The sequence below is a fragment of the Gouania willdenowi genome, chromosome 17, assembly GCF_900634775.1.
Source record: "Gouania willdenowi chromosome 17, fGouWil2.1, whole genome shotgun sequence".
NCBI classification, from domain to species: domain Eukaryota; kingdom Metazoa; phylum Chordata; class Actinopteri; order Blenniiformes; family Gobiesocidae; genus Gouania; species Gouania willdenowi.
Genome location: NC_041060.1, coordinates 16,132,372 through 16,157,973, shown reverse-complemented (window position 1 = coordinate 16,157,973; position 25,602 = coordinate 16,132,372). Strand labels below are relative to the sequence as shown.

Below are 25,602 nucleotides of genomic sequence, written 5' to 3'. Positions count from 1 at the left end.
GAGCTAATTGTTTCCTAAGAGGACATCTCATTGTAGAAAAGAACACTTCACTGATCATCACAGAAACACAGGATGCTGCTCAGAAGACGGTGTCTGCAGTCGGTGATTAAAGGAAGTCAGAGGACACACACACTTGTACAAACACACACACACACACAGATTTGCCACCGTCATCCCATCCAACACCCCAAAAGACTCGTCCAACATCGTGAGTCACAGCAGCTTCATTTGCGTTGCAGTCTGCTCTCCAGCCGTCAGCGTCACTTTGGAGCCAGGGACAAAGATTTATCACCATCCGGGCTTCCACTGCTGTCTGTTTGATCTGTGCCCAGGTGCGTTCGCTTCGAGCTCTGACTCAAGCCCTAATGAGATTTACCAAATCCAACTGTGCTGACATCGAGTAGGCCCCAGACTCTTGACTGTGTCTTGTTTGCCTTAATGAAGGAAGTCAGGTGTTCCAGCTGGCTGTGGAACCACTTGTCATAAGTTGTAGTGTAATAATGCCAGGGGATGGAAATGAATTGAAGCCTTGGGTCCAAAATGCTTTTATTGAAAGTAGTTGTCCATCTGTGGAATTAGAGAGCAGAACTCTAGTGAGAAGCAAACTGGTTTAAAAAAAATAGGAATTGTGACAGAGAGGATGGTGGTGGATGATGGATTTGCATTACGCAGGCTGTGCGTGTTTCTGGGTGAGGCAGAAAGACGGGCGGAGAGCTGGACAGCGAAAGTAGGGGAGCAGCAAAGGCTTCAAACAAGCTCCTGCATGTAATATGAATGAGACTTATGCTCCCTGCAGAACAAGTCAGAGGACTTCTTCAGGCCTGTCTGAATTTAAGTGTCCTTCTTTTTCCATGTGTCCTGTGATAGATTTCTTACCCTGCGGGGCATTTTGGCCAGGTGGTGCCTTCTCTTTGTAGATCTGTAACTGTATCACGGGCCAACCTCCTCCTCCTCCTCCTCCTCCCGTTCCTCTTCTTGTGCCCTTGTTGCAGACAGTGATGGCCAGCCAGGCAGCGACATCCACTGCAGTATTCTACATTACGGCAGAGCTGCCTCCTGTGCAGAGGAAGAAGAAAACAAACTCCAATCAATGAATGGCCACACACGTGGCTCAGTAATAAAGGGTTTTAGTCAGAACTTAAGTATCTCTTGCAGTGGAATATATAAACAGCCAATAAACCTCACAGCTTGTCTTTCCACTGACACATTTTGTCAGACACATTAGAGCTTAAAACATGTTGTCAGTTGCAAAAATAGTATTTATTACATATTCAAAATAGGTTCTGGGAACTTCTTAAGCTGTAATGCATATGGTATTATTTAAATGACTAGAAACAAAGTCTCGATTTTGCATTATAGTGGTGCATTTCTGGCTCACTGACTGTCTCTCTCTCAGCTTTCAGTCTGCTTAGCAACGCTCGTCTCTCCTCTCTCTCTCTCTCTCTCTCTCTCTCTCTCTCTCTCTCTCTCTCTCTCTCTCTTCCCATCTCCCAGCACGCAGACTTTTTTCATCCATTCAAATGAAGTGAGCTCCCTTGAATAGACGGAAGGAGAAGCAGGCAGTGGATTTGTGTTCCCTTTCCCCGAATGCTAATTTGAATTAAAATTCCTCCTCTAAAAAGCTTCCCCTGGTAGCAAGTATTTCGAAAGCTTTTGGTTTAGTTATTTTTATAGACTGGAACATTCAAGAACACACACATGCACAAGCAGACACACGCACAAGCTGGCTAGTATGAAGCTCAGATGATAAGTACAGTACAGCCATCCACAGACAAGACAAGGGCCCACTGGCCTCATTCTCTGTTGACGTGTCCTCCCAAGAGCATAAAGTGTGTCTGCTCATGTGTCTGTGTGCGTAGACGTGCTGGAGAGTTTTGCAGTTAAACTACGTCATCATCTTACAGTGTTCTGTGTGTATCTCTCCAGCTTGGCATGCTTAACACAAGTGAGCCTCAACAGCTTTAGTAATTATCGTGGTGGGGGTGAACGAAAGTAGAGCACAACAAACGAGCTTTGAGCCACTCGTGTATCAGCATTCAGAGCCAAGTACGATCAATTGTTCCTCATCAGACATGTTGCCATGAAGACAAATTAATTAATGGACTCTGAAACAAGCCTTAAAATGTATAACAGTAGTTATATTGTTCCCCCCTGCAGGAACAACAGTGAATTCACATCTCATATATCTCAGCTATCACTCCATGGCATCTGTCTCCGTCAAGGCTAAATAGTGTGTCTTACTTATGAAGCGGTGCAGTTATGCCTAAAATGACATTATTTAGCAATATGCTACCAATTTATCACAAGACCTCAGGCTTATATTTTTAAATGACATCCAGCTGTTTGTCTGTTGAGTGTACAGTTGTAAAATGACTTTGTGTAATAATAATGATAAACGGGATCTAATTATGGCTGTAATTTGATCAGTACATCATACTGTCTGTAACATTTCAACAGTGCATAATTACACATCGGGCAAAATCCAATCAGAACTTCTTTTTGGAAGTCGTCCAATCGAAAATACTTTTGTTGCGTGGAAGGCTGGACAAGCCGATAAGTGATCCATGTAAGCTTATTGTGTTTACAGACATAAGACTGCTCATGTGGTCTTACGCATTGATCACAACAAATCTGTCCAAGTGTATTTCCAAACGTTAGTACCATCTCATATCAGGTTAATAAATGGTAATTCAATCTTTAAAAAAATGCATAAACTCTTGTGCTTTATAATTTAGTTGACTTAAATCCTAATGTAATTTAGTTGGCTTAAACTAGTACACTGGTTCCCCAACTTTTTTTGCCCCATGTACCCCCTTTGCATATTTGCCAAATCATGTGTACCCCCTTTACATCATAAGTAGTACCCTATCTATAATTGCATATGCTTTTTCATTTGTGGAAGAGCGGGCTCTCTTAAACCCCGAAGGCTTTATCTTAAACTTGATCTAATTAAAAAGCAAGGGAAGTCTGAGTGTGTGCGTGCGTGTGGAGCAAATATCTCCCCGACACGGTGCAAGTTCAACCTGAAACTTGGTCAATGGGTTCCAAATACCCCAAGTGTGTGTATCTGTTATTTTGGAGTAATTTGGTCATTTCAAAATGTTTATTTTAATTTTATTTCACTTCTGGACGGCCCCGAAATGAAACCTATTCAACTTTTGACCTCAGGGTGTGAGGGGGCGCTAGCGCACCATCTATATCTATTTCACTGCACAGCTCCTCACCCGAGCAAGAGTCACGTGTGCGGCCAGAGCCAATCGCTGCACACACAGCAAAGCAGACACAGACTGTAAACACACAATCAAACATTTCACGGAACACACACACACGGTATTTATTTATTTAAATATACTAAATGGGTAAAATAAAACACAAAAAACTGCACAAAAAGACAACTGAAAGAATAAAAAATACACATGACTCCAAAAAACATACATTACAGAAAAATACACCAAACAAAATAAATATAAAAGTGAGTAAAAAAAAACAAAATTTATCATGTTCATGTCCCATAGAACTAAACCAGGGAATTCGCACACGCTGTTTTATTTTGCACCTGAAAATAAACCCCTTTTCTTATTTGGTGATGATGTCATTTCAAAATGTTAGTTTGACCGTACGCTATTTAGACCAGACGGACCTCACCCGGAAGTGATTGACGGCAATAGCTGCTGTGTTGAAAGCCACAAATTTCTCTGCAGTGTGTGTGTGAGGGAGAAAAAAACATATATTACAGAAAAATACACCAAACGAAAACAAAAATATGAAAATGACTCAAAATACACTAAACTAAATACTAATCCAAAAAATACACTAAAATGACAACAGAAATGCACAAAACTAAATATTTATACAAAAAATACACAAAATAACAGAAATGAACAAAATTACACAAAATGACTGCAGAATCACACTACAATGGCAACAAAAAATTATAATTATACAAAAAATGCACAAAAACACAACAGAAAGATACGCAAATACACATAATGACTCCAAAAAACATACATTACAGAAAGATACACCAAACAAAAAAAATATGAAAGTGAGTAAAAAAAAACAAATTTGTCATGTTCATGTCCCATAGAATTAAACCAGGGAAATCGCACACGCTGTTTCATTTTGCACCCGCAAATAAACCCCTTTACAACACTACAGAGTACAGAGTATGTACACCTCTATGTACATCCAACCTTCAAACACATACTCATTTGGCCATAATTAACTCTACTTAAGCTCCCACATGAATGCATACTTCCGACGGGCACTGTACTAGTTAAAACAATGAGCGTAATTTAAAGTGGAATTTATTTACATTTTTAAATACCAATGCAACTTTTATGTGATTACTTCAATAGTAAGTTAACACGGTCAGCTATGTAAAATGTAGCTAAGTATGATCTCCTATTGTCAGAAGATTGATAAAATGGTCTCTACAGCATAAAATAATCCTGTTTCAACCACTGAACTGGGCTATAACTAAAATAGTCCTAATGACTACCTTTTAACTATTTATTTATTTATTCAGTTTATTTCCGACATGGTTGCATTCACAGTTTTCTTTTTCTCTTTTGTACATGCCGAAAAAGGAGACGAGAGAAGCAGGTAGCTTATCCGTCCCCTATTTTGAACACAGAAAATTTACATCAGAGCTCGTCTCTCTGGTCAAACATTCTTTGGTTCTGAACACAATTTCATTTTTTTTCTTTTTTTGTCCTTTTTTGTGTAGGATTTATTCTCATCTGTAGTCAGTGTTGTCATCTTTTTTTAATTTTTATTCTTCCTCTCCATCGTTGTTCGTGTCATCCTTCTTCCCCGTAGATTTCATTCCCAAACGTTGTTTGTGTTCCTCCAGTTCAAAAGAAAAGTTCATCTTCTTTCTCATTGATGTGTTGATCTCGTATTCTTGCAAAAATGTCGTCCGAGTTTTTTCTTTATATCTAGCCAAGTTTGCAGCTTGTTTTGTCTCTGCATCAAGGTTATTCCAGCTGGTAATAGCTCTGTTGACAGTGCTGTATTTTCCAATGTTAGATTTAACCCTTTCTTGTATAAACACATTATTATGTCTTAGTTCATAAGCAGTATGTTTGTATGTGAAACGTTTTTGTATTTGATATTGGAGTGTTTTTAGTGATGCCCTATATTCGAGAATTTGTGTGTTGTAGTGTATTATTTCTTGCAGTTTGAGGTATTTGGCCTTTTCAAATAGTTCATTTGTGTGTGCGTTGTGTGGTGCCTTAAATGAAATCCTGATTGCTTTTTTTTGTAGTTTAAATAAAGGTTCAAGATACGTTTTGTAGGTGTTTCCCCAGATTTCTGAGCAGTAATTTAAATGTGACCCAACAAGGGAAGAATTGATTGTCTTCAGTGATTTGGTATGTAGTATTTGTTGTAATTTCCATAGGATGTACTGTAGGTGCTTATAGCAACTTTGTTTTTAACTACTTGTATGTGTTTTTTCCAAGTCAGTTTCTCATCTACAACTAAGTTTCAGTTTAGTCAAAAGACTATCACTAAAACTAAATTAAATGTGTTGTTGAAATTGACATTTATTATCAGAAAACTTTGTATTTTTCTTTTCCTGCCATTTTCTGTTCATGGTGTGATGGGAAGTAAATTAGAGAATTGAGGTGGGATTTACCTTAGCATCTGCTTGTGTATTCCAGTCAGACAATTTGTCCATTCATGAGGTAACATTATTCAAACCCCCCCTCCCCCAAAACACATTCACTGGTGTGAACACAGACTGGAAGCCGCCACTGGGGATTCAACTGCACAACATGAGAAATGGAGGAAAAGGGAGAGGGAAATGAATTTCAAAAAGTAATTGGGTTTAAAGAGTTTAAATAGATGTTTTTTACACATTTACTTTGAATTGAGGCTCCAGTCCACCATAGAGCTAGACGGGGACAGTAGACAGTAGAAAGATTCCTCACTATGGCGTTTATAGTGGCTTCTTTTTCTGCCTTTCTACTGCTTTCCTGTGAGTACCAGCAATCAGGGCAGTCACAAGTGTGATAGATTGTAAAATGGCTGACTATGAGGGCAGATATGGATGAGGAGAGTTCAACACATTGGCAGAGGGAGGGGGAAAGCCACGTGTGACGACTGTCTAGACGTGGTGCCCATGTGGTGCAAAAAATGCACCCGAGGCCTGAAGCCAATGCCGGGAACCAACCTGTTCTTATCTCCCTCTGTGTGTGTCTGTTTGTGTTCCCGACCGGGGCATGACTGGGCTAACCGATCCTTATCAGCCTGCCCTGGTTTTTTTCTCTTTTGTATTTGAACCCAAGGAGGAACAGGTGTGTATTTGTTTGTCTAATGGGGCAGACAGTCACATGTCGTCTGTCTGCGTGTTTGTTTTGGCTGTCTGCCGACCCTGTTTTTCTCTTCCTTGTCTTGTGTCCCTTTTCACCTATGTTATGTGTGTACACTTCCACCTGTCGGAGCTGTCCTTCTTTGTACACTCTACTGTTTTTATTACATCTTATCTTCTTTTTTCCCCACTATCCAAAGAGAAACTAAGTCATTGTCACACATTCACTGGAGAGGATCAATGAAAAGAGTCTTTTTTTTTTTTTTTTTTCTTTTTTCCTTCAATCAATTTGTAAGAAATGAATGCTGACAGTTTAAACACATCTCTGTGTTCCTGCTTCACACTGATGAGATGACTGTACCCTCAAATGAAAACATTTTCCTTTAATTGCCCCACTTTACAATCTGCTTCCCTTGTGGTCTGTTATTGATTCGACTGCTCAAACTAAGTGTGGCCCCAAGTCTGTGGGATAAATGGCTTGTTGGATTAAAGCCTTTAGCAATTGTGTGTGGTTACTAGTTTGTTTCCAAGAGGCCCCAGTAAAAACCAGTATAGATCAGAATAGATCTGCTGCCTTGGGAACTCTATTGTACTATAGAAGCTAAAGGAGTTTCATTTATTTTCTACAAAGGCATCTGAAACGAAATGTTTGTCAAAATGTACAATTCTTTAAAAAAAAAAAAAAAAAAAAAAAAACACCAATAAATCCAATTGAAAATAAAATTAATTCTCAGGTTCTAAGTATGGCTACATTTATGAAGTCTAAAACTGTGCCATACCAAATGTACCATGTGGGTAACAACATATTAGGGAGAAACCCCAACCTGAACCGAAGAAAGTGGCTGGGCGTTGATCAGAAATGATACGACAAAGTAGTAAGTAGTAAAAAAAAATAATTGTAAAAAATTATAATTTCCTGAGTATCCGTTGGGTGTAGAAATGTAATGAATTATTTCTTTTAAAATGTAATTAAGTACAAGTAAAATTACTGATTTATAAATATACTCAAAAAGTACACGTACAGTACCCATAAAAGCAACTCAATTACAATAACATGAGTACCTGTAATCCATTACTTTCACCTCTGGATAGAAGGCATTTGGAAAGGCAGCTAGGCTGCGTCCATATGTTGTAATCGTGTTGCACAGCCAGGAAGTGTACATAAGTGTGCATTTCAAGCCTAAACTTTGACACAGTTGACGGCTACAGCAGAGCAGGATGTGGTCGAGAAACAGACAGGGCGTGACTGAGCGCCTGTGTACTTTATGTGCTCCCCCCGTTCCTCCCTCGGGGCCTGAAGCTGAATGAAAAGGCACCCAAATAAAGGTTGTTTACTTCCTCCCATGAGAAGAGCTTTAGAAAGGAAAATGAGCAGCATTAGTAAATCCTCCTCTGCTGCCCACTGCTAGCCCTCTCCCTCTGCCTCCTGAATGCTAGCTCGTCAATGGTTCAAGGGGAAGGAGGGGAAAGAGGCAGTTCTCATACCCACTGGCTGATGCCAGGGGTTCAACAGATGTAAAGACTATTGTGCCCAATGGCAGAACAAGGTTCTTTAATACCAGGCAGGCAGACATAATACAAACGCAGGCCCGTTGCCATGGGATGAAAGGTCAAGGCGAGGCTAGTGTAGTCGACGTTTCTGTGCCTCACATAAGATTTGCCATTAGGCTCGTGTTGTGAGTCGGTACAAAGTGTGAGTTTGTGTGTCATAATCTGGGCAGGGTTACAAAGTTCAAACCCTGTCCGATGAAATAGATCACAGCAAACTATGAATTTGGATGGATACAAATGGAACTTACTTAATCTTTTTACCAACTTATTTTTAAAAATAACACATACGATATTCTAATACTAATTACTCTCACAAATGTAACTTTTTTAATTGCAATCCTAGTCATTTGAAAAGAACGAATGTCATAGGCCCTCAGCTTCAAATAACATCAATAAGTTCATATAATGGATAAGAAACAATTTGTGCTTCCAATAAACAAGTAGTCAATTTCAATTACTGGTACACTGCCAAAACAAGGGTTTTATATTAATTTGTTTTCCAAAGCAAAAGTGTCATTAGATTTTCTTAAAAAATGTGATTAAGTTAATTTCTCATTAAAATGTATCTATACTGAACAAAAATTTAAACGCAACACTTTTGTTTTTGCTCCCATTTTTCATGCTGAACTCAAAGATCTACAACATTTTCTACATACACAAAAGACATATTTCTCACAAATATTGTTCACAAATCTGTCTAAATCTGTGTTAGTGAGCACTTTAACAATCCGTCCCACCTCACAGGTGTGGCATATAAAGATGCTGATTAGACAGCATGATTATTGCACAGGTGTGCCTTAGGCTGGCCACAACACACGTTTCATTTTTTGTTTGTTAGTGATGTTGCTACATAGTTTATTGACTTAGTACCCATTAAAAATATCTTTGCTGTTACCATAGTAACACAATCATGCAGGTGTAAATCAGGGTGGATATTTTCTGTCTCTTTTAAACATTTACATTGGATGATTGTAGTCTATTTCTTTCAAACCGCTTTCAGTTTTTGCTATAAAAGAAGGAAAATAAATATTAAATAATTCAAGCTTTTTAAACAAAACAAAAAAATCTGAGAACTTTCTATTATTTTGTAATTATTCTCATTTGTCAACTTCAGCTGAATATACAGATCCAATCAGTACCAAATGTGCTAGTTTTCTTTTCTCCTAAATTTTTCAGAGCCAACTTTTCTCCAAAGACAGACTGAGTGAGTGTTTACATGAGTGGGGGCAACAGCCCATGTATGCATTTTATTATGCATGTATGGAGACAGCATGTGTATTATAGCTGATATTGGCTGTGTGTGTGTGTGTGCGTGTGCGTGCGTGCGTGCGTGTGTGTGTGTGTCGGTGCGTGCGTGCGTGCGTGTGTGTGTATACACTGACTGAGACAGCAGTCATCTGGAGAGTCCACGTGACTGGAGGAGGAGAGCTTGACCTCGGTGTTTGCGCTTTGTGTGGCAGTGTGTCAGTCTGTGTCAGTGCTTCCCCCTTCAGCTGAGTAGAACCTACAGCAGGGATCTGATGAAAAGGACACAGCATTTTTTAATATGGTCTAATAGAACGACTGAAGCAAAGCTAAATTTGCTGCTTTGTTAAGCTTTTGTGAGGTTAAATCTTTTATTCTGCTTGGAAATCCCTGACCTCTTTTTGGAGGATGTCACTGCTTTTGCAGCAACGCCAATCCTAGAATATTTTTCAGCTCCCTCAAAACTGACAAATGAAATTAATTATTAATCTTTTACATTTTGATTCTACAGAATTAAAAGCTACTCTTCAGTATGTATTATGCCTTATGCAGTAAATTTTTCCTCCTCATTGGAGGAGAATGAATTTTCACGGATGTCTGTTGTAGAGTGGCACTTGTCATTGTTGGATTTCACAGCACTCAAACGACACAGACAGACCAGAAAACACTTACCGCTCCATTCATGTGTCTAGTGTAGAAAGCGTCACGTGTTTGAGCGTGCGGCGGTCGAAAGGGGTGGGGGGGGAGCAGACTGCAGTGAGATACAGGAAATGGGTCATAGTGAAAGTTCACATTGGCTGTTGGGTGTGCAAGTTGGAGCTCATGTTGTGTACAAATGTGTGGCGAACTGCTGGTGATGATTAGGAATGAACAGGGGCAGAGTTCAGCTGAGCGAGTGTGTGGAATGCTAATCCACATTGTCATAAGGCGAGTCTCGGCTTGACAAAAGCTTGACAAAGAGCTGAACAGATGAGAATGATGAAGCATAGTGGTGTTGCAATGTGCAAACGTTTGCACCCGCACACATTCATTAAGGAATAAAAACAGCCATGCAGCAGGAATAATGAGCTGTGTGTGTGTGTATGTGTGTGTGCGCGCTTGTGTGTGTGCGTGTGCGTGTGTGTGTGTGTGTTGATATTGGATGCATAGCTGTCAACTACCAGGTAAACTGGAGTTATGAGAAGAGACAGGTAACCATTAGTGGAAAGACTCATACATTCATGTGAGTATGAACGGTCTATATGTGGATGTGCACACTGCATCTTTCACGTCTTTATAATTGTGTTTTTGTTACAAAATGCAACCCCCCCCCCCCCACACACACACACAATAAAACCCAGCCTCCACATAGTCCCAGAGCTCAGGTTAAACATCTCTACACCTCCCAATCACGCTTTCCATCCCAAGGAATAATTGGTCCTCACAAATATAGACAAACAAACAGGCAAAGACAGACACAGACTGGGCTTTTTAATGAGCTGTCAGTGAATTCAGTAAGTGTGTGTCTGCTATGGTGGGGGGTCAGGAAGATAAGAGACCCCTGGATGACCTGGTGTTAATATCAGTTTAGGCCCTGTGCTCCCCTGCTTTGCACACACACACGCACACACACACGCACGCACACACACAAACCTGCTCAAGGTGAGGGACTGAGTGACAGATTGAGAGGATTCTAGCAGGGAGGGCCAGCATAAACAATGTTCGTGTGTGTGTGTGTACGATCTTTGCCTTTCCCTTTATGGTTGCTCCTCATCCCGCTTTCCCTTCCTTCCTCCGTCCCCTTCATGTCCCATCACCCTCTTCCCTCTCTCTCTCTCCTCTGCTCTGCACTCGCCCACCTCCCCTCCCTGCTCTCAGTGCTGCAGTGCTGCTTTTCCAAGAGAAAAAAAGGGAAAGAAAACCACCAACCACAAGCGCTCGTATACGGACAAGCCCCTTTATATATATACACACACACACACACACACACCTGGCTACAAATACAGCTCCAGCCTTTTTTTGCATTTGTATTTACATGTCCATTCAACCATGTCTTGGTAAATAAAAGGCTATTCCCAATATGTACAGTACACAGATTCCCTCACACAGTCTGCTTATTTTTCCGCTGTCTACAAACAATGTAGAAAGAAAATGGTTGGTTCATGGTTGCATAGATCATTCATCATTTTCCTTATGGTTTTGTCTTTTAGTTTTTTACAAAATATTGAGCTGCTTCTCAAGTTGTAATAGTGGAAAACTTACATTTTTACATGCAAATCAAATGATATGCCCCGGGTACACCCCCCCCCCCCCCCCCCCCCCACACACACACACACACACAACTCTATAAAATTGGTATCACTGGAAAGCCTAGGATATCTAGAATACAAAATCAACTGGCAACAGTAGAAATTTTGGGATGCACTATATGAAACTGACCTTTTTGTTGACCTACCCTTAAAAAAAAAAAACACATTTTTAATTGCGAATGCTATAAAATTCAAGATATCGTCATAGAATACACAATGTTTGACATATTTTTGACATGTGATACACCAGAAGAAAGGTTGTTCAATATCAAATCACAATATTATTGATTTTATTTCTCAATATGTAATATGTGAAGAGTTATACTGGTTTAAGTGACGATAAACCCTAAACTAAGTTTTGTCATTGCGCAAACTCAATAATTTTCTCTATGTGGTTCCCGATTTTCCCTAAAGATTTACAGCAATCAATCTAGTGGAAAGATTGGAATCTTCACATATTACATATTGATAAATATATCAGTACGTTCTTGATTTGGTATTGAATGACCTTTCTTTAGGTGTATCATATGTCAAAAATATGTCAAACATTGTGTATTCTATGACTTGATATCTTGAATTTTATAGAATAGTTTTTTTAGGGAAGGTCAACAAAAAGGTCTGTTTCATATAGTGCATCCCAAGATTTTTATTGTTACCAGTACAGATTCTAGAGATCCTAGGCTTTCCAGTCATAGCAATTTTATAGAGATAGAAGTTTCTATCACATTTGTCTTCATTAACACACACACACAAGCGGTCAAAAGGAGATTTTATATCGAATGGGTTTAATATAGTTGTTATGCAGCCCATTTGGAGCAAAGATCAACAATAAATTAATAAAGTTCACAGTGATGCAAACAAATTGGAAGGGTGCTGCATGACTATAGTCTTATTTGTTGAAAATATTATGTTTCAAAATTGAGGACAAAAAGAGATTTTTACAATTTGTTGAATAAACATTACAAAGCATAATGTCAAAAAGGAAATGTTCTACATGAATGCTAATTGAAGCAGCTGCTGGAGCAGTGGCTAATATAATGATAAGCGGTTAATACCTAGCTGTCACAGTAATTTGCCTCCATTGTTTGGAGGCTGTTTAGCTCCTGTAATGACAGTGTCTCCCAACCAACGCAGCGCAGAGTAAAATCCTTTAGTCCAATTGATGAAAAGCTGCCTGTTTATTGTTCATCCCATGTGTGTGCGCGCCTGCATTTGAGTGCGTCTGTGTGTGTGCATGCACCTTCTGTGGATAAACGTTTTTATAGATGGGTTTTAAAAGGCCAGTAAGTCAATTATTGATGCATCCTGCAGCCTCTCTCTCTCTCTCTCTCTCGCTTTTTTCTTTTCTGCTCTTTGCTTTTGCACTTTTTATTGAATTCTCACTCCTTCGCTTCCTCCTTCATCATCCAGCCACTACATAGTCTGTGACTGTGAGCTCCCAAACAGCACTGAAAAATCTTGTTCCCTGGGTGCCTGTGGTACCTGTCAATTCTGTTCAATTTCTCTGTATGTATATGTGTGTGTGTTTGTGTTTTGTGTGTGTCAGGCCTGTCTGCCACTGATAGGCATCAGCTCCATCAGCTTGTGGCCTCTCGCTGAGCGTGCCCCGAATTTTGCAGGAAAAATAGCAGCGCGCAGAGCCGACACATAAGTAACAGTGTTTGTCAGAGACACTCCGGGGCTCTCAGGATGTAGAGCCGACACAACAAATCACCGGCGTCCGTACACACACAAATCTCCATCTCTGTGTGTGCAGCAAAGAGCATCTCTCCTCCTGCAGTGCACGTGGACCAATTAGTCACGCACATACGAGCACAGACATGTTGGTTTTTCTGCTGTTTTATTCATATGACGTCCTCGGCGGGGCCTTGTTTGCCTGTTTTCTTACTGCACTGTATCAGTCTGTCCAGGCTGTTGCTCACTCACGCCTGGTTGCCTTTATTGCCATTCATCTCCATTTTCTAGCACTCGGATATCATTTGTCACTATTTCCCTTCATTTAGATCCTATTTGTCTCCACCCTGCTCCTTTACAACCATGTGTCAGTTGTAAATTGTTCGCTCCTCTGTCTGTTTCTCCCATTCCCACACTCTCTGTCTTTCATGTGTATTGTACAAACTGCTCAAACTCATGTTGCTAGTACCATTCCCTTGTGTTGTCCTGCTGTGTTTGACCTTGAGGTGTGTATTGTCCTCTTAACCGTGTTTTTCTCCATCTCTGTGTGTGTTTTATAGAAGGCAGTGGATGAGGAGGAGCGCCAGGTGAGGAAGCCCTCCTTAGATCCCAGAGACAAGTTGGCTGATGGCGACCCTGCGAGAAAGGTCAGTAGTCATTTCCCCTCACCTTCAGGCACCTCCTCCACATCCAGCTTTCAGGGTCACCACCCCCATAAACACAACACAACAGACACCTCTTTTCCCTTGTGCGCACACTTCTCCTGCACCCAGTCAAGAGATGCCCCACTGCAGCACAACTACTCACCTCCACAATCACTCCACCACTCCAACTTTTCATGCAGTGAAGAAGCTCTTCATCATGATTATCTTCTGCTCAGACTCGTGCGCACATGTGTGCAGTTTCTCAGCTAGGGTTGGGCAATATATCAAGATTCAAAATTTATAGTTCTTTTTTTTTGCGTTACAGAAAATTGTAATATCGTCTGTCAATCTTTTTTTAATATCTTATTTTGTATTAGATACTAATTTTAGGAGTTGCTGCTTTCGCTACTTATCAGAACAGCATGAAAAGCTCAGTTAGATGGATTGCTGAGTGCGTCCTAACCCAGACCTTCCCCGAAACAAGACACACTCACACGTGCTGTCCCTTAGAGGAGAAAAAGCCAAAAGTGGCAAATATTGTGCAGCTGATTGTTAATAAATGTCCCTGTTCCATTGTGCATTTTTTCCTATGTTTAATATCGTATATCACCTTTTTGAGAAAAAATTATTGAAATATGAATTATGGTCCATATTGCCCAGTCCTAGTCTCAGCTGATATCTAATGGATGATTCCTCAACCACATGTATACACACATATATTTGCTTTATTAGATTACAGCCCTGAGATCACCATCTGCAGGACACCACATTCCCTTCTCCTCTCCATCCTACTGAGTCCCTTCATGTATTCATGCGTGCACACTGCACACCTGTCTATGTGTGTGTGTGTGTGTGTGTGTGTGGGCAAGCAACTACCGTAATCGTCATTGTAATAACTCAACCATTCATAGATTTGAGGTTAATGCACAGATCAATTTGTGTGGATAGAGGAGAGGCTTTGTAACCTGAACATCATTGTGTTGGATAGTGTACAGTGTATTTTATTTATGTGTTTGTGTGTTTCCGTCTTTCCAGGGAAAAGCCTCACCACCCACTCTGGTGTTTAACCGCCTTTTCTCAGACATCAAGGAGGAGCCAGGACACCCCACCCTGGTCCATCCCAGGTACTACAGCTCTTTAACCTGCATTTAGCCTCAACCTGGGTGAATTGTTTAGCTGAAAACTTAGCTTTTCTTTCTTTGAATTTAATAATTGGTCATTTACTAATAGAATTCTCAACCACCAGGCAGCAGCTCAGTCATTATCAATATATTTTTTTAAATTTGTATTTTTGTTATTATCTCTTTCCTTTTTTTTTACTTTCACCAAACATATGAACATTTCTAGTCTATCTTTTTTAAGAGGTTTTAAAATGACTAAACACGTTTTAACGTTAAAGATGATCGATTCCTTGTTTTGGTTTATGTCGTTCAAGTTGTATTTGAAAGGCAAAGGAAATATTAAAAGCCCTCACTGTTAAAGTATCAATCGATAGCTGAACTTTTGCCAGTTGGCCTGGGTTTTTATGTGTAGAAGCCTGCAGTCACACTTCAAATACTGTAGGTGGACCTACTCAGGCTTACAGCTTTAGTGAATGAGTCATCAAGTGATGACAAGCTAGTTTTTTTTAAATTTCATTTATTTTTTAATGTCTAAACTTTTTCACATGCACCACTTCTCCTCCTCCTCCTCCTCCTCCTACCAGCCTGTGTTTGGAATGAACTCTCCCACTAATGTGACCCAGATTAAAGCCTGGAATTATATGGTTTATGGTGTTGTGACTTATGACTACATGTGATCGCCTCTGACATACTGACTATGTGAAGGCTTGCAGACAGAAGGCCAGACAAATTGGTGGGATTAGAGTTCTGGTCACCTGCCAGTAGTCACATGACATGCTTTAAAACCCAAAGCACAGACTTGTACACACCAGTTTGAAGCACTTGTGTCCGTAAACGATGCATCAGATATCCACAACAGTTAACAGAAGCGTATTTGGGTTGCTACAACATCCATTAGTGGGCTCACACGTCCAATCTTAGGCTGGCTTCCATTATTCAATCACCTCTGAGCTATTTCATGTGAAGGACTTTCAGATTTCCATTGAGGCGAACAGGCGGTGCCTCTTATAGAAGGGAGGGTTGGTTGTGCTGCAGTTTGTTCAGGCAGAGTCCCACTGAGCTGTCATGCTTAACCTAGTTCACTGCTCCTGCCTCAGCTCTGTCTGGAGGGGACTGGTGATGGGGGAGGGGCTTTCCCCCTTACCCTTCTCCTCGCCTCTCTTCTCTCCTCTCTTGATAACATGGGCTCAGTTTCTTCAGAGCATCTTCAAGCTTCACCTATTTCTCACTCGTAGCCAATCTGAACATTGGTGATAAGCTGAGGGCCTGTTTAGGCGAAGATCCTGTAAACATCCGATAAGAAATATCCATATTCTCAGCTCCTTCAGACGCCCACATTCCTTGAGGCAGAAGTGGTATACGGCTTTCACTCCGTTGTATTTTTTATTGCTTAAAAGCATCATGTAAGCAGTTGTAGGCCATTTGCAGTGTTTTATGTATATCAGCAGCACAGCAAAGTCACTAACATCGAAACATTTTACAATCTGAGCCACAAAGAGTGATGCAGCTGCCACTGGAACCATAATGGAACTGATGGTTGACAGTGACAAGATAAAGTTTCCTCCTTTTTAATGTTCTACCCTCTTCAACCTCTCTGTCTCCCAGTTACTACCTGTACACCTACGATAAAATGGTGGCTCCCAATGTGTCGCTGCAGAGAGAGGCAGAGATGAGCCCCGAGACGCTCGGCGCGCTGCTCAAACACCACTACAGCCGGAGAATACTGGGAAACGACGAACCACCCATGGGTCAGTAAAGCTATAACAAAGCATTTCACCAAAATGAAGAAGACGAGATGCAAGATATTCACTGATCTCTCCCAACACATGCAAAAACACACTCACTCTGAATCACAATTTCAGATGAATTCATTGTGATGTCAAATATCATATTTAGAGGGTAGAAAAGAGACAAAAGCAATGTTTTTCAACCTTGGGGTCGCCTGAAATATCTAGTTATTGGTAAAAAATAAAATTAAGAATAAATTAAATTTTTTCAAACACAATAAATATCAAATAACTTTATCCTATACTTAAACATTCTCAAATATGAATATTTTTCAAATGAAAGGCAGTTTAAAAATATCTGAGGTGGCGTACTTGTCACTTTGTGCACTGATCCTGGCTACTCTGTGTTCATAGCACACTTTAATAAACATGATCAAAAACTAATTCTAGTAAAAAAAAAAAAAAAAATGTTAAAAGTCTCTGGTTCGCCAGACATTTGTGATATCAAGATGGGGTCACGACCCAAAAATGGTTGGGAACCTCTTTATTAAAGCAATGGATATAAAAAGATTGACATTGATTATATCATTTATATTGTGTACTTTACGCATGTAGTTTTTTTCTTTGGTTAAATGGAGATATTAGACAGTAAGTAAGGGTTTTATTCTGTGGATTTATCCTAAGTGCATGAGTAAAAGTTGGAGAAAAAAAGCAAGAATCTGGGCTGGTAGCCCAACAACTAAAATGTTATCGCTCGATGACTAATCATCCAGAATTGCAGTTTTTGTTGGATGCCATTAGTATGCACTGTGGTCAGAATCTATCAAAAGTGTTTCCACAGTATGTGTTTGTTGGTGTTCTTGCATGAACTAAATACCAGTGAGTAGATTGGTATGTGAACATGATAGTCATGTTGTTAGCACGCTAGGTTGTGCCCTGACTTTCACTCTGTGGGTCTACACATGTATATATAATCCTTTGATTAATCACAGTTTGATAAACAAATGGTTAAATAAATCTTGCCATTGGTGGAATGTGTTTATTTAATAACTCGGTTTTCTTCTTTTCTAGTCACTGCTTTAAGTGATAGGTGACTTGGAAATGTTACAGCTGCAGTTTGAAAAGAATTTAAACAGCTTATTTGTGATTTGTGTTTTAGTTTTTTAATATAGTTAAAGAAAAAGTGTGAGATGAAGCATTCTTGTTCAGCAAAAAAAAAAAAAGGTTAAGCATAAAATAGAGGTGACACAATGGTGGCCACGCCCTATTCTTTCTGAGAAGAGTTTGCATGTACTCCACTTTTTTTGGGTGTTTTCTCTAATTTTGTACTTTCCTCCCAGATTCCCAAAACCTTTATATTAGATAGATTTGTTTTGCACATCTAGAATCCCAAATGTGAATACATGTTTATTGGAAAGGCATTTGCTCTGTTTGATTTCTGACTCGCAGTCGACGCTCGACATGCAACGCTAATAAAAAAATTAGCATTGATTTATTGAATACTCTCGTATAGTAGAGGCAGAAACATGGCTGACACATGTCTGCTATAAATATGTGACACACATACAGGGAGGCCTTTACGTACATATAGCATAAACCGAAGCGACACGCAGATCATGCAGCACACTCAGAGAGACACGTGCTTACTGTAAACATAACACACACGCTCATGCGCACACACATACACACATACAGAGCCTGCAGTCATGCACATAATCATGCACTGACCTTCATGTAAAGACTCCAGAGGCACCTCACTATTGATGAACAAAAGGGGTGAAAATGATGTTGACCTCCTCATTTTGTCTTCACGTGCACGTGTTAGTGCATTTTTAACCCTGCGTTAATGAGGTGTGTTTGTATATGTATTGTGTATAAGCAGTGAGGGAAAGGAAAGGAGGTTGAATCACAGGAGCGCTTTTCTGTCTGCGATCATCATGTCTGACTGCCAGGCTTTCATTTTTTTTCCCTTTCCTATTTTTCTTTTTCATCTTTTCCGTCCAATCTGTCCCTCTTACACCATCCTCCCTTCCTGTCTCTCTCTCTTCTTTTCCTGGCAGCCATCTCCACTCCCTCTCAGCAGCTCATCCGTCTGCCACCACACTTTCTCTTCAGTCCTTTCTTCCATCTATCCATCTCTGTCGCTTTTTTTTCTTCTTCTCTCCAGCTCCCTTCATCTCCGCCTCCCTCACTGTGTGCTGACAACCGCTTCTAGCCTCTCTCTTTTTTATTCCTCCCATCTTCTTTACCCCTCTTTCTCTTTCTGACACATCCACCATTCTTTGTTTGCCTGCTTATTTTTATTTGGGCCCACGACCAAATGATTTACTCCTGTGATGTGGCTCCGTACGTGTGCAGGAGAGGTGTGTACGCACAAGCCATGTTGGAGTTCATAAATTTGTGCACTCCCCATGCAGCGTGGCAGAACACACACACACACACACACACACACACACAGTTTCCTAATAAACAACTCGTTGCTCTCCTGCCCTCTGTGAGCTCAAGCTCCAAACACCATCATTATCAGCCTTCACATGCCCTGCTCTTGCATCTGTGCACATGCGTATGACTTACAATAATGCAAGTCCTATAACAGCTTTTCACCAATCCATAAAGTCTGAGCTAAGCATTAAAAAAATATGAGCTTTAATCACCATCAGTTTAGTTGGTGTAGAAAAAGGAACTCCTGTCAGCAGTTACAAACCCTTAAGAAATACGGTTGTAGTTCTAAAGGGTGTTGAATGAAGACTGTATATATAGTATAGTGTATAGTAGCTTTTGTTTCATTTGTAGAAAGTAAGACCACAGGCAAATAATATTGAAACTAAGCTCAGAGTGTTTTAATGTGGAGTTTAAGTTTTATTTTTTAGAATGCTGTAAAATACAGGGGGGAAAAAAAAAAATATATATATATATATATATATATATATATTTTTTTTTTAATCAAGTCACCATGGTAGCTATGCGTGGTTCACATTTTCACGAAGACATCCCTTAGGGGGCCCTTGGACCAATTTTTTTGCAGCCTCCAAGGTAACCGCACAAAATGGCTCCAAAAAATGCATAAAATTACACCTAAAAACATAGGAGATTACAGAAAAATACACAAAAAAGAGGACGAAAATTACTCCAAAAATTCACAAGATGACTACAAAAATACACACAATGACAGAAAAATATACAAAACATCAACAATACACAAAATGACAATAAATTGCACAAAAAGATGCCAGAAATACACAGAATGACTCCAAAAACAACAAACACACACAAAATGAGAACAAAACAACAATAAACAATACACACATTGACTCCAAAAATACACAAACCACAATAAAAACACCTATCTTTTTTCCTGTTAATGCTCAAATTGGTCATCTATCTATAAGAGCAAGGAATCTGTGTGTGGCTCAAATATCTCTGCGGTTCAGGGACAGACAGAGCTGAGACTTTCAACATGGCTGCTGCTTGGTTCAAGGGTGTGCTACATCCGATTTCTTTGGACTGCAATGATACCGTTAATAAATTATTTCATAAATAAATAAATTATTTCATAATAAATAAAACGGCTCAATGTTAAGAAATGTGTTGATGATGTCGCAGGTTCTCTCGAATAAAGGCAAGTTCCTTTGTTGATGAAGATGCCATAGGTTCACTCAGAGTCCCAAGCCCAGATAAAGGAGGAGGGTTGGGTGTTTTAGCTAGCAATTCCACCCTACATAACAGTCTTTTAATTAAATTTGATATTCTAATATTTAAAAATACAGGACAAAATTGTTTTATGTAATGTGGGTCTAAAGCATCAAAGTCATTAAGTAATAAGATAACAAACTGTAAGGTCTTTTACCTGCTTTCTGTGAAGTGTTTGCGATTACACGTGTTTTGAATTGATGCTATACGAATAAAGATCGATTGATTAGTGAAGTTATTTTGAGACAGAATGGCCTCTTTTAATGGCAAAATAAAGAAACATTACAAACAAGAATCAACAGAAGAAAGTTCATTTGTATCAAACATAATCAGACAATCTTATTTCTGTGTTCACTGCTGTGATAAAAGTTCTGGTTGTGGTCCTGGTGACAATGAACCATGCTAAAGTAGGTCATTTTACAAAATATGAGACTGATTGTAGCCCCTCCTCATTATCACTTGAAGTTCAGTTTTGAAGAGAGTTAATTTGTTGCAAAAAGATTCAGACAAAACCACACTGTGTCCCAGATTCCCATCATTCTCATCGTCTCATGTGACGCACGTCCACGCCGGCGTGTGAGCAGAGGAGTTTGAGCCCACGCAGAGTGGAGCAGATTCAACACAAAGCTTTTTTTTTTGCTTTATTCTCACTGAGGGCAAACGTACACAGAGAATCAGTGGGCGAGTGTTTGGTTCCTCGGCTATAGCCATATCGTATTCATGAGTGCGCTTGCGCCTAGAAAGAAGTGTGAGTTTCTATGAGCTTGTAAGAGGGTGTTGCTATGCGTGGGCGACAGTGTGCACCAGCATGGCTGGCACTTCCTGTCTTTCAGCCACCTCTGTTTTGTGTCTTTCGTTTTTTAAAAGTTTTCTCTTTTTTTTCCCTCTCTCTCTCCTTCAGATCTCCATGCGTCACCTCCTGTCGCTGCTGGCGCCGACGAGGCCCTGTCCCAACGCGCTGCTGCTGCTGCTGCTGCCTCGGCCTCAGAGCTCCAATGCCAAACCCTGGCAGTTTCCATGGAGAGAGGCAGCCCAGGTGTCAAGAAAGCCGCCCGCATTCCCGCCCACTCGCCTCCTCCTGTTCCTCCTCTCGCATCCTTGTCATCGGAAACGGAATTCGCAGCAAAGGACTTGAGTTGTACCACGAGCAGCGCCTCTGCGGCGGCGGTAGGGGGGCTGGAGGACGACAAGGACAGAATTGTGGTGGAGATAATGCAGATGTACAGCAGGCAGCAGGAGAAGCTCAACTCCACCCTGAAGAAGCAGCTGCAGCTGGAAGTGGTGAGTCAGCGATTGGGGAGATAAATGATACCAAGATAACGTAAAACGTAGCTGTTCACACCCATTAAAAGTGTCCTTGATATGGGTGTGAGGGTGATGTTCACCTTCCACTGACCCCCTCCATCCCCCCTCTACTGAAAACCTAGTCTAAGATGCTTCTTTGAAGTTTATTCCACAGTCAGCAGAGTATTCCACATTTACTTATTACATGAATTATATAAAATTATAAAGACCAGCTTTTTAAAACCACTGACTGAGCATTTAAAAGTTTGGAAGTTTAACTACATTTTTGCTGTCTGGAGATTGTTTTTAAGGGCCCTTAAACCGGTTTTAAAGTAAATTGGTTTTAAAGCCATTATATAAATCAATCTCAATCTTTTATTTGTATAGCGCCAAATCATAACCAATGGTATCTCAAGACACTTTACAGTAGAGCAGTCTTTAGGACGTACTCTTCATTTTATGGATACACACATATGCATATATACGTATATACACATACATATGTATCCCACACCCAACATGAACATGAATTTGGCCCCTGTAATCTATGAAACAAAACCTTAAACAGCAATGCAAACAGAAGTATAATAGAAGTTTAAAAGACCTACAGTTTCTAAATAAATTAAAATAAGATATATAATAAGATATATAAATTCTCAACTTAAAGTGTAAACAGGTTCCTTGCAAACACTAACACTAGAATCTGCTTCAGTAATAGTATTTTAAACAACACACAATCTTAAACAACTGTATTCTCTTTAACCTTATAAAATATAAATGTAGTTCAACTAAAATGCAGTATGAAAGCAAACATCTGATCTGACACAACTTGTCACTAGCATAGTATAACAAACATGTTAAAAACTAACACCATCAGAAATTCTTGAAATCAAAATTGGGTCACGATCAAAAAAAGGTTGGAACCACTGGTTTAGGCGATGGTGAACAGTGTTTAAATTTACTGATGGGAAAACCTAGTTGTCTCACTGATGTCATAGAGTTGAACAAAGTGAATGAGCCAGGATTGGAGCCTCTGGTGCTGTCAGACATTCCACACAGAGCACTGACGTTTTTCCCTGTGTTTGCAGGAGCTGGAGGCGTTACGTGGGGGCGAGGCAGCGAGGCTACGGGAGCTGAGCGCCGAGCAACGGGAGCTACGCAGCGAGCTTGAGGCCGTGCACAGCGAGCAGGCGCGGAGGCTCAGCCAAGCCCGCCAAGAGCAGCTGGAGCTGGAGAGCCGTCTGGAGCAGCTCCGTCAGCAGGCCTGTGCCTGTGAGCCAGGAGCACAGCGCCAGCAGGAGGCCCACTACACTGCTCAGGTACATTACTACTATGTAAATCCTGCAAAGCTATTTTCTCTTTTTGTTTATATTGCTTGGAAAACCAACTAAGACATCTGTGAGGAATACATTTCAATTATTCTCACCATCGCCAACTTGCTGATAATAACTCACGAACAGCTCAGTGCTCCAGTGGGAGCCGCACTCACAGGATTGATCAACACAGCGGCGTTCATATGAAGACTGTTGTGTTGAAGTGAAAAATACTTCTTGGAAGCCTGTGAATCCTTTGTTAAAAAATAGCAAAAAAATGTTCGTTTTTTTTTATGAATTGTCCACAGTTTGGTTTTATTTGCACTTTTCTCAACATATCTTTAGTGTAGATCTCAGTGCTGTGGTAAACCCCCACCCTTCATTTTTTTCTCGACCCATTGCTTCTACATTACTAACTCTGGGCTCTCTGCCATTTATATGATGGGGTGCGTGCATATGTTAATGTTGCTAGGATCCGTATGTGTGAACCAGTTTAGCTATTTGGAACATTTCTCACTCAATACCATATGAAAATAGGGAACTCGTATATGGATTCTTGTGTACAAGGGATAAGGGTGTGCATTGCCATGACTCTGGCGATACGATTCACGATTTGCATGTCACGATACGGTACATCCCGATATATCTCGATACTAAACGGTACGATATACATTGCGATACATCACTATAACAATAATTAGTACACAATGGTATGAAATGCAATTTATTTCATTTTTTGAACTTGCAAGAACAAGTAAATGGTAACTAACTGTAATTCAAGAACCAATATCAAAAACAAGTGGTATGTTTATCACTGTCAAATTATATTTTTTCAAAAAAGTTTAACTTTTCTACGACAGATTCTGATTCATTAAAGTTCTTAAATTCTATACAAAAAAACATTATTTAAAAACATGTATTTGAATATTTTTTGGATCAATACGATAATCCCACAGTGCAATAATGTGATATATCAGATTTTTTCTTCTTGATGATGGTAGACTTACCACACATTAAGAAACCTTTGAAATACTAACACATCTAGCTGCCATCAGACGGACCGCTAAGAATACGTCTGACTAAACGTGTTTATTTTTCTCCTCCCAGTTGTCAGAGCTGCGTCAGAGGCTGGAGCGAGCGGAGGCCGACCGGCACGAGCTGCAGGAGGAGCTGCGTAGGGAGCGCGAGGCGCGGGAGAAGCTGGAGCGCACCATCACCCAGCTCAGGCAGCAGATGGGCCAGCCTGGCACTATGGGAGGAAGCCCCTCGCCGCCCAACACCCCCTCCACTGGACCCATGAACGCCAACTCCCCACTCTGCACCTCCATCTCTGAGGCCCCAGTGGCCAGCCACAAATAACTGGCGCCTAAACCTCCCCCAACCCGACTCCCTTCTTCATCCCTTTTATCGTCACTCACCAACCCCACAGACACAAACAAACCAGCCTGCATCTCCTCAGGCGCTTTAAATTCTGCACCTCACCCGTCGTCTCTTTTATCTCCGTGTTGGACTGACTTTCTTTTGTAATTTAACATCCTTTAATATGATTTCTGTGTTTATTTTGTTTTTTTTTCCCTCCGTGATCCTTTTATTGCTTCCCTCGCCATTCTTCAAACAGTATTTAAAGGTTTTTGAACATGTATGTTGGATTTAATTTATAGATTTTATTGAACAAACAACTGCTTCACAGACCAGCTGGAACCCATAGCCACCATGTTTTGTGCTCATTCCTTCCTGCTCTCTGGAGCCAGAGCTAAAGGCGTTTTCAGACACTGGTTCTCCACTCCTTGTGGGACTTTTAGAGAACTTTGTTTCGACTACCTTGCACAGCAGCCGGCGCCCATGCACTCAGCAACGCAAGGCTACTCCTTATCCTCCAAATCCCTGAAGTACCAGCGAGAGCAGGATAAGAAAAATGCACAGACATTTTGGATTGTTTTTATCGCTCTTTTGGAAACACAGAGACAAAATATAACGTAAAATATCACGTCTTTATCGAGAAGAAAGTTATTTACTGTAAAAAAAAAATTAACTTTTCACAGATGTTATAAAACTTCATCAGAGTGGGACACCGAACTTATAAGTCGTATGAATGCCCCCGCCATTACTGAAGGTAGTGTGTTGATATAGAGGTTCTGTTTGCTCTGCTTGGACAGCCTCCCTCACCTCAGTCTGTTTCTACTGTGTGAGACGTTTGAGAAGAAGGGCTGTCCTTAATCTTTTACAAACTTGTTCTAAATGCATGCGTGTCATTCACGATGATTTTTTAGCAAGATTTCCTAAAGTGCATTAAAAATCTTTTATTCTGTTTAGCTGCTTCAATCGAGTTTAACAAAAATGGAAAAATCCCACATCGTGACAGATGCAAAATTCAAAACAAGTTTGTAAAAGATTTTTGGTAACATTTAAGTTTTATACATAAGGCTGACATTACGCTGTCATTAGCATGAATAAGGTGTCATGAAGGCTGCCATTAAGTGTTGTTTGCTGAACTATGACCTTTAGAGCTATGTTGGCATTTTTTGGGTTGGTAAGGTTAAGGTTAGGGGTTAAGGTAACAAAGGGTTAGGGTAACGAATGACACTTAATGACAGCCTTTATGACACCTTATTCATGCTAATGACAGCATAATGTCAGCCTTAATTATAAAACTGTGTGTTAGCAAAAAAGAGAAAAGATGCACCCGCTTTGGGCAAAGCAGAAAAACACTGTGGTCTTTTCAGCCTCAGCTTGTAGTAGCTCTAAGCCC

General features: G+C 40.3%; 1 protein-coding gene across 1 annotated transcript in view; it reads left to right on the top strand.

The window, feature by feature from the left end:
• The window catches only part of skila (SKI-like proto-oncogene a), a 37,398-nt gene extending 12,052 nt beyond the window's left edge, over positions 1-25,346 (top strand). Inside the window, exons 3-8 of the mRNA XM_028472418.1 lie at positions 13,635-13,721; positions 14,754-14,842; positions 16,445-16,587; positions 21,158-21,537; positions 22,629-22,859; positions 23,961-25,346. Of these exons, the coding sequence (XP_028328219.1) occupies positions 13,635-13,721; positions 14,754-14,842; positions 16,445-16,587; positions 21,158-21,537; positions 22,629-22,859; positions 23,961-24,212 (1,182 nt within the window). The 3' untranslated portion in view covers positions 24,213-25,346. The remainder of the gene's footprint in view (positions 1-13,634; positions 13,722-14,753; positions 14,843-16,444; positions 16,588-21,157; positions 21,538-22,628; positions 22,860-23,960) is intronic.
• The last annotated feature ends 256 nt before the right edge of the window (positions 25,347-25,602 follow it).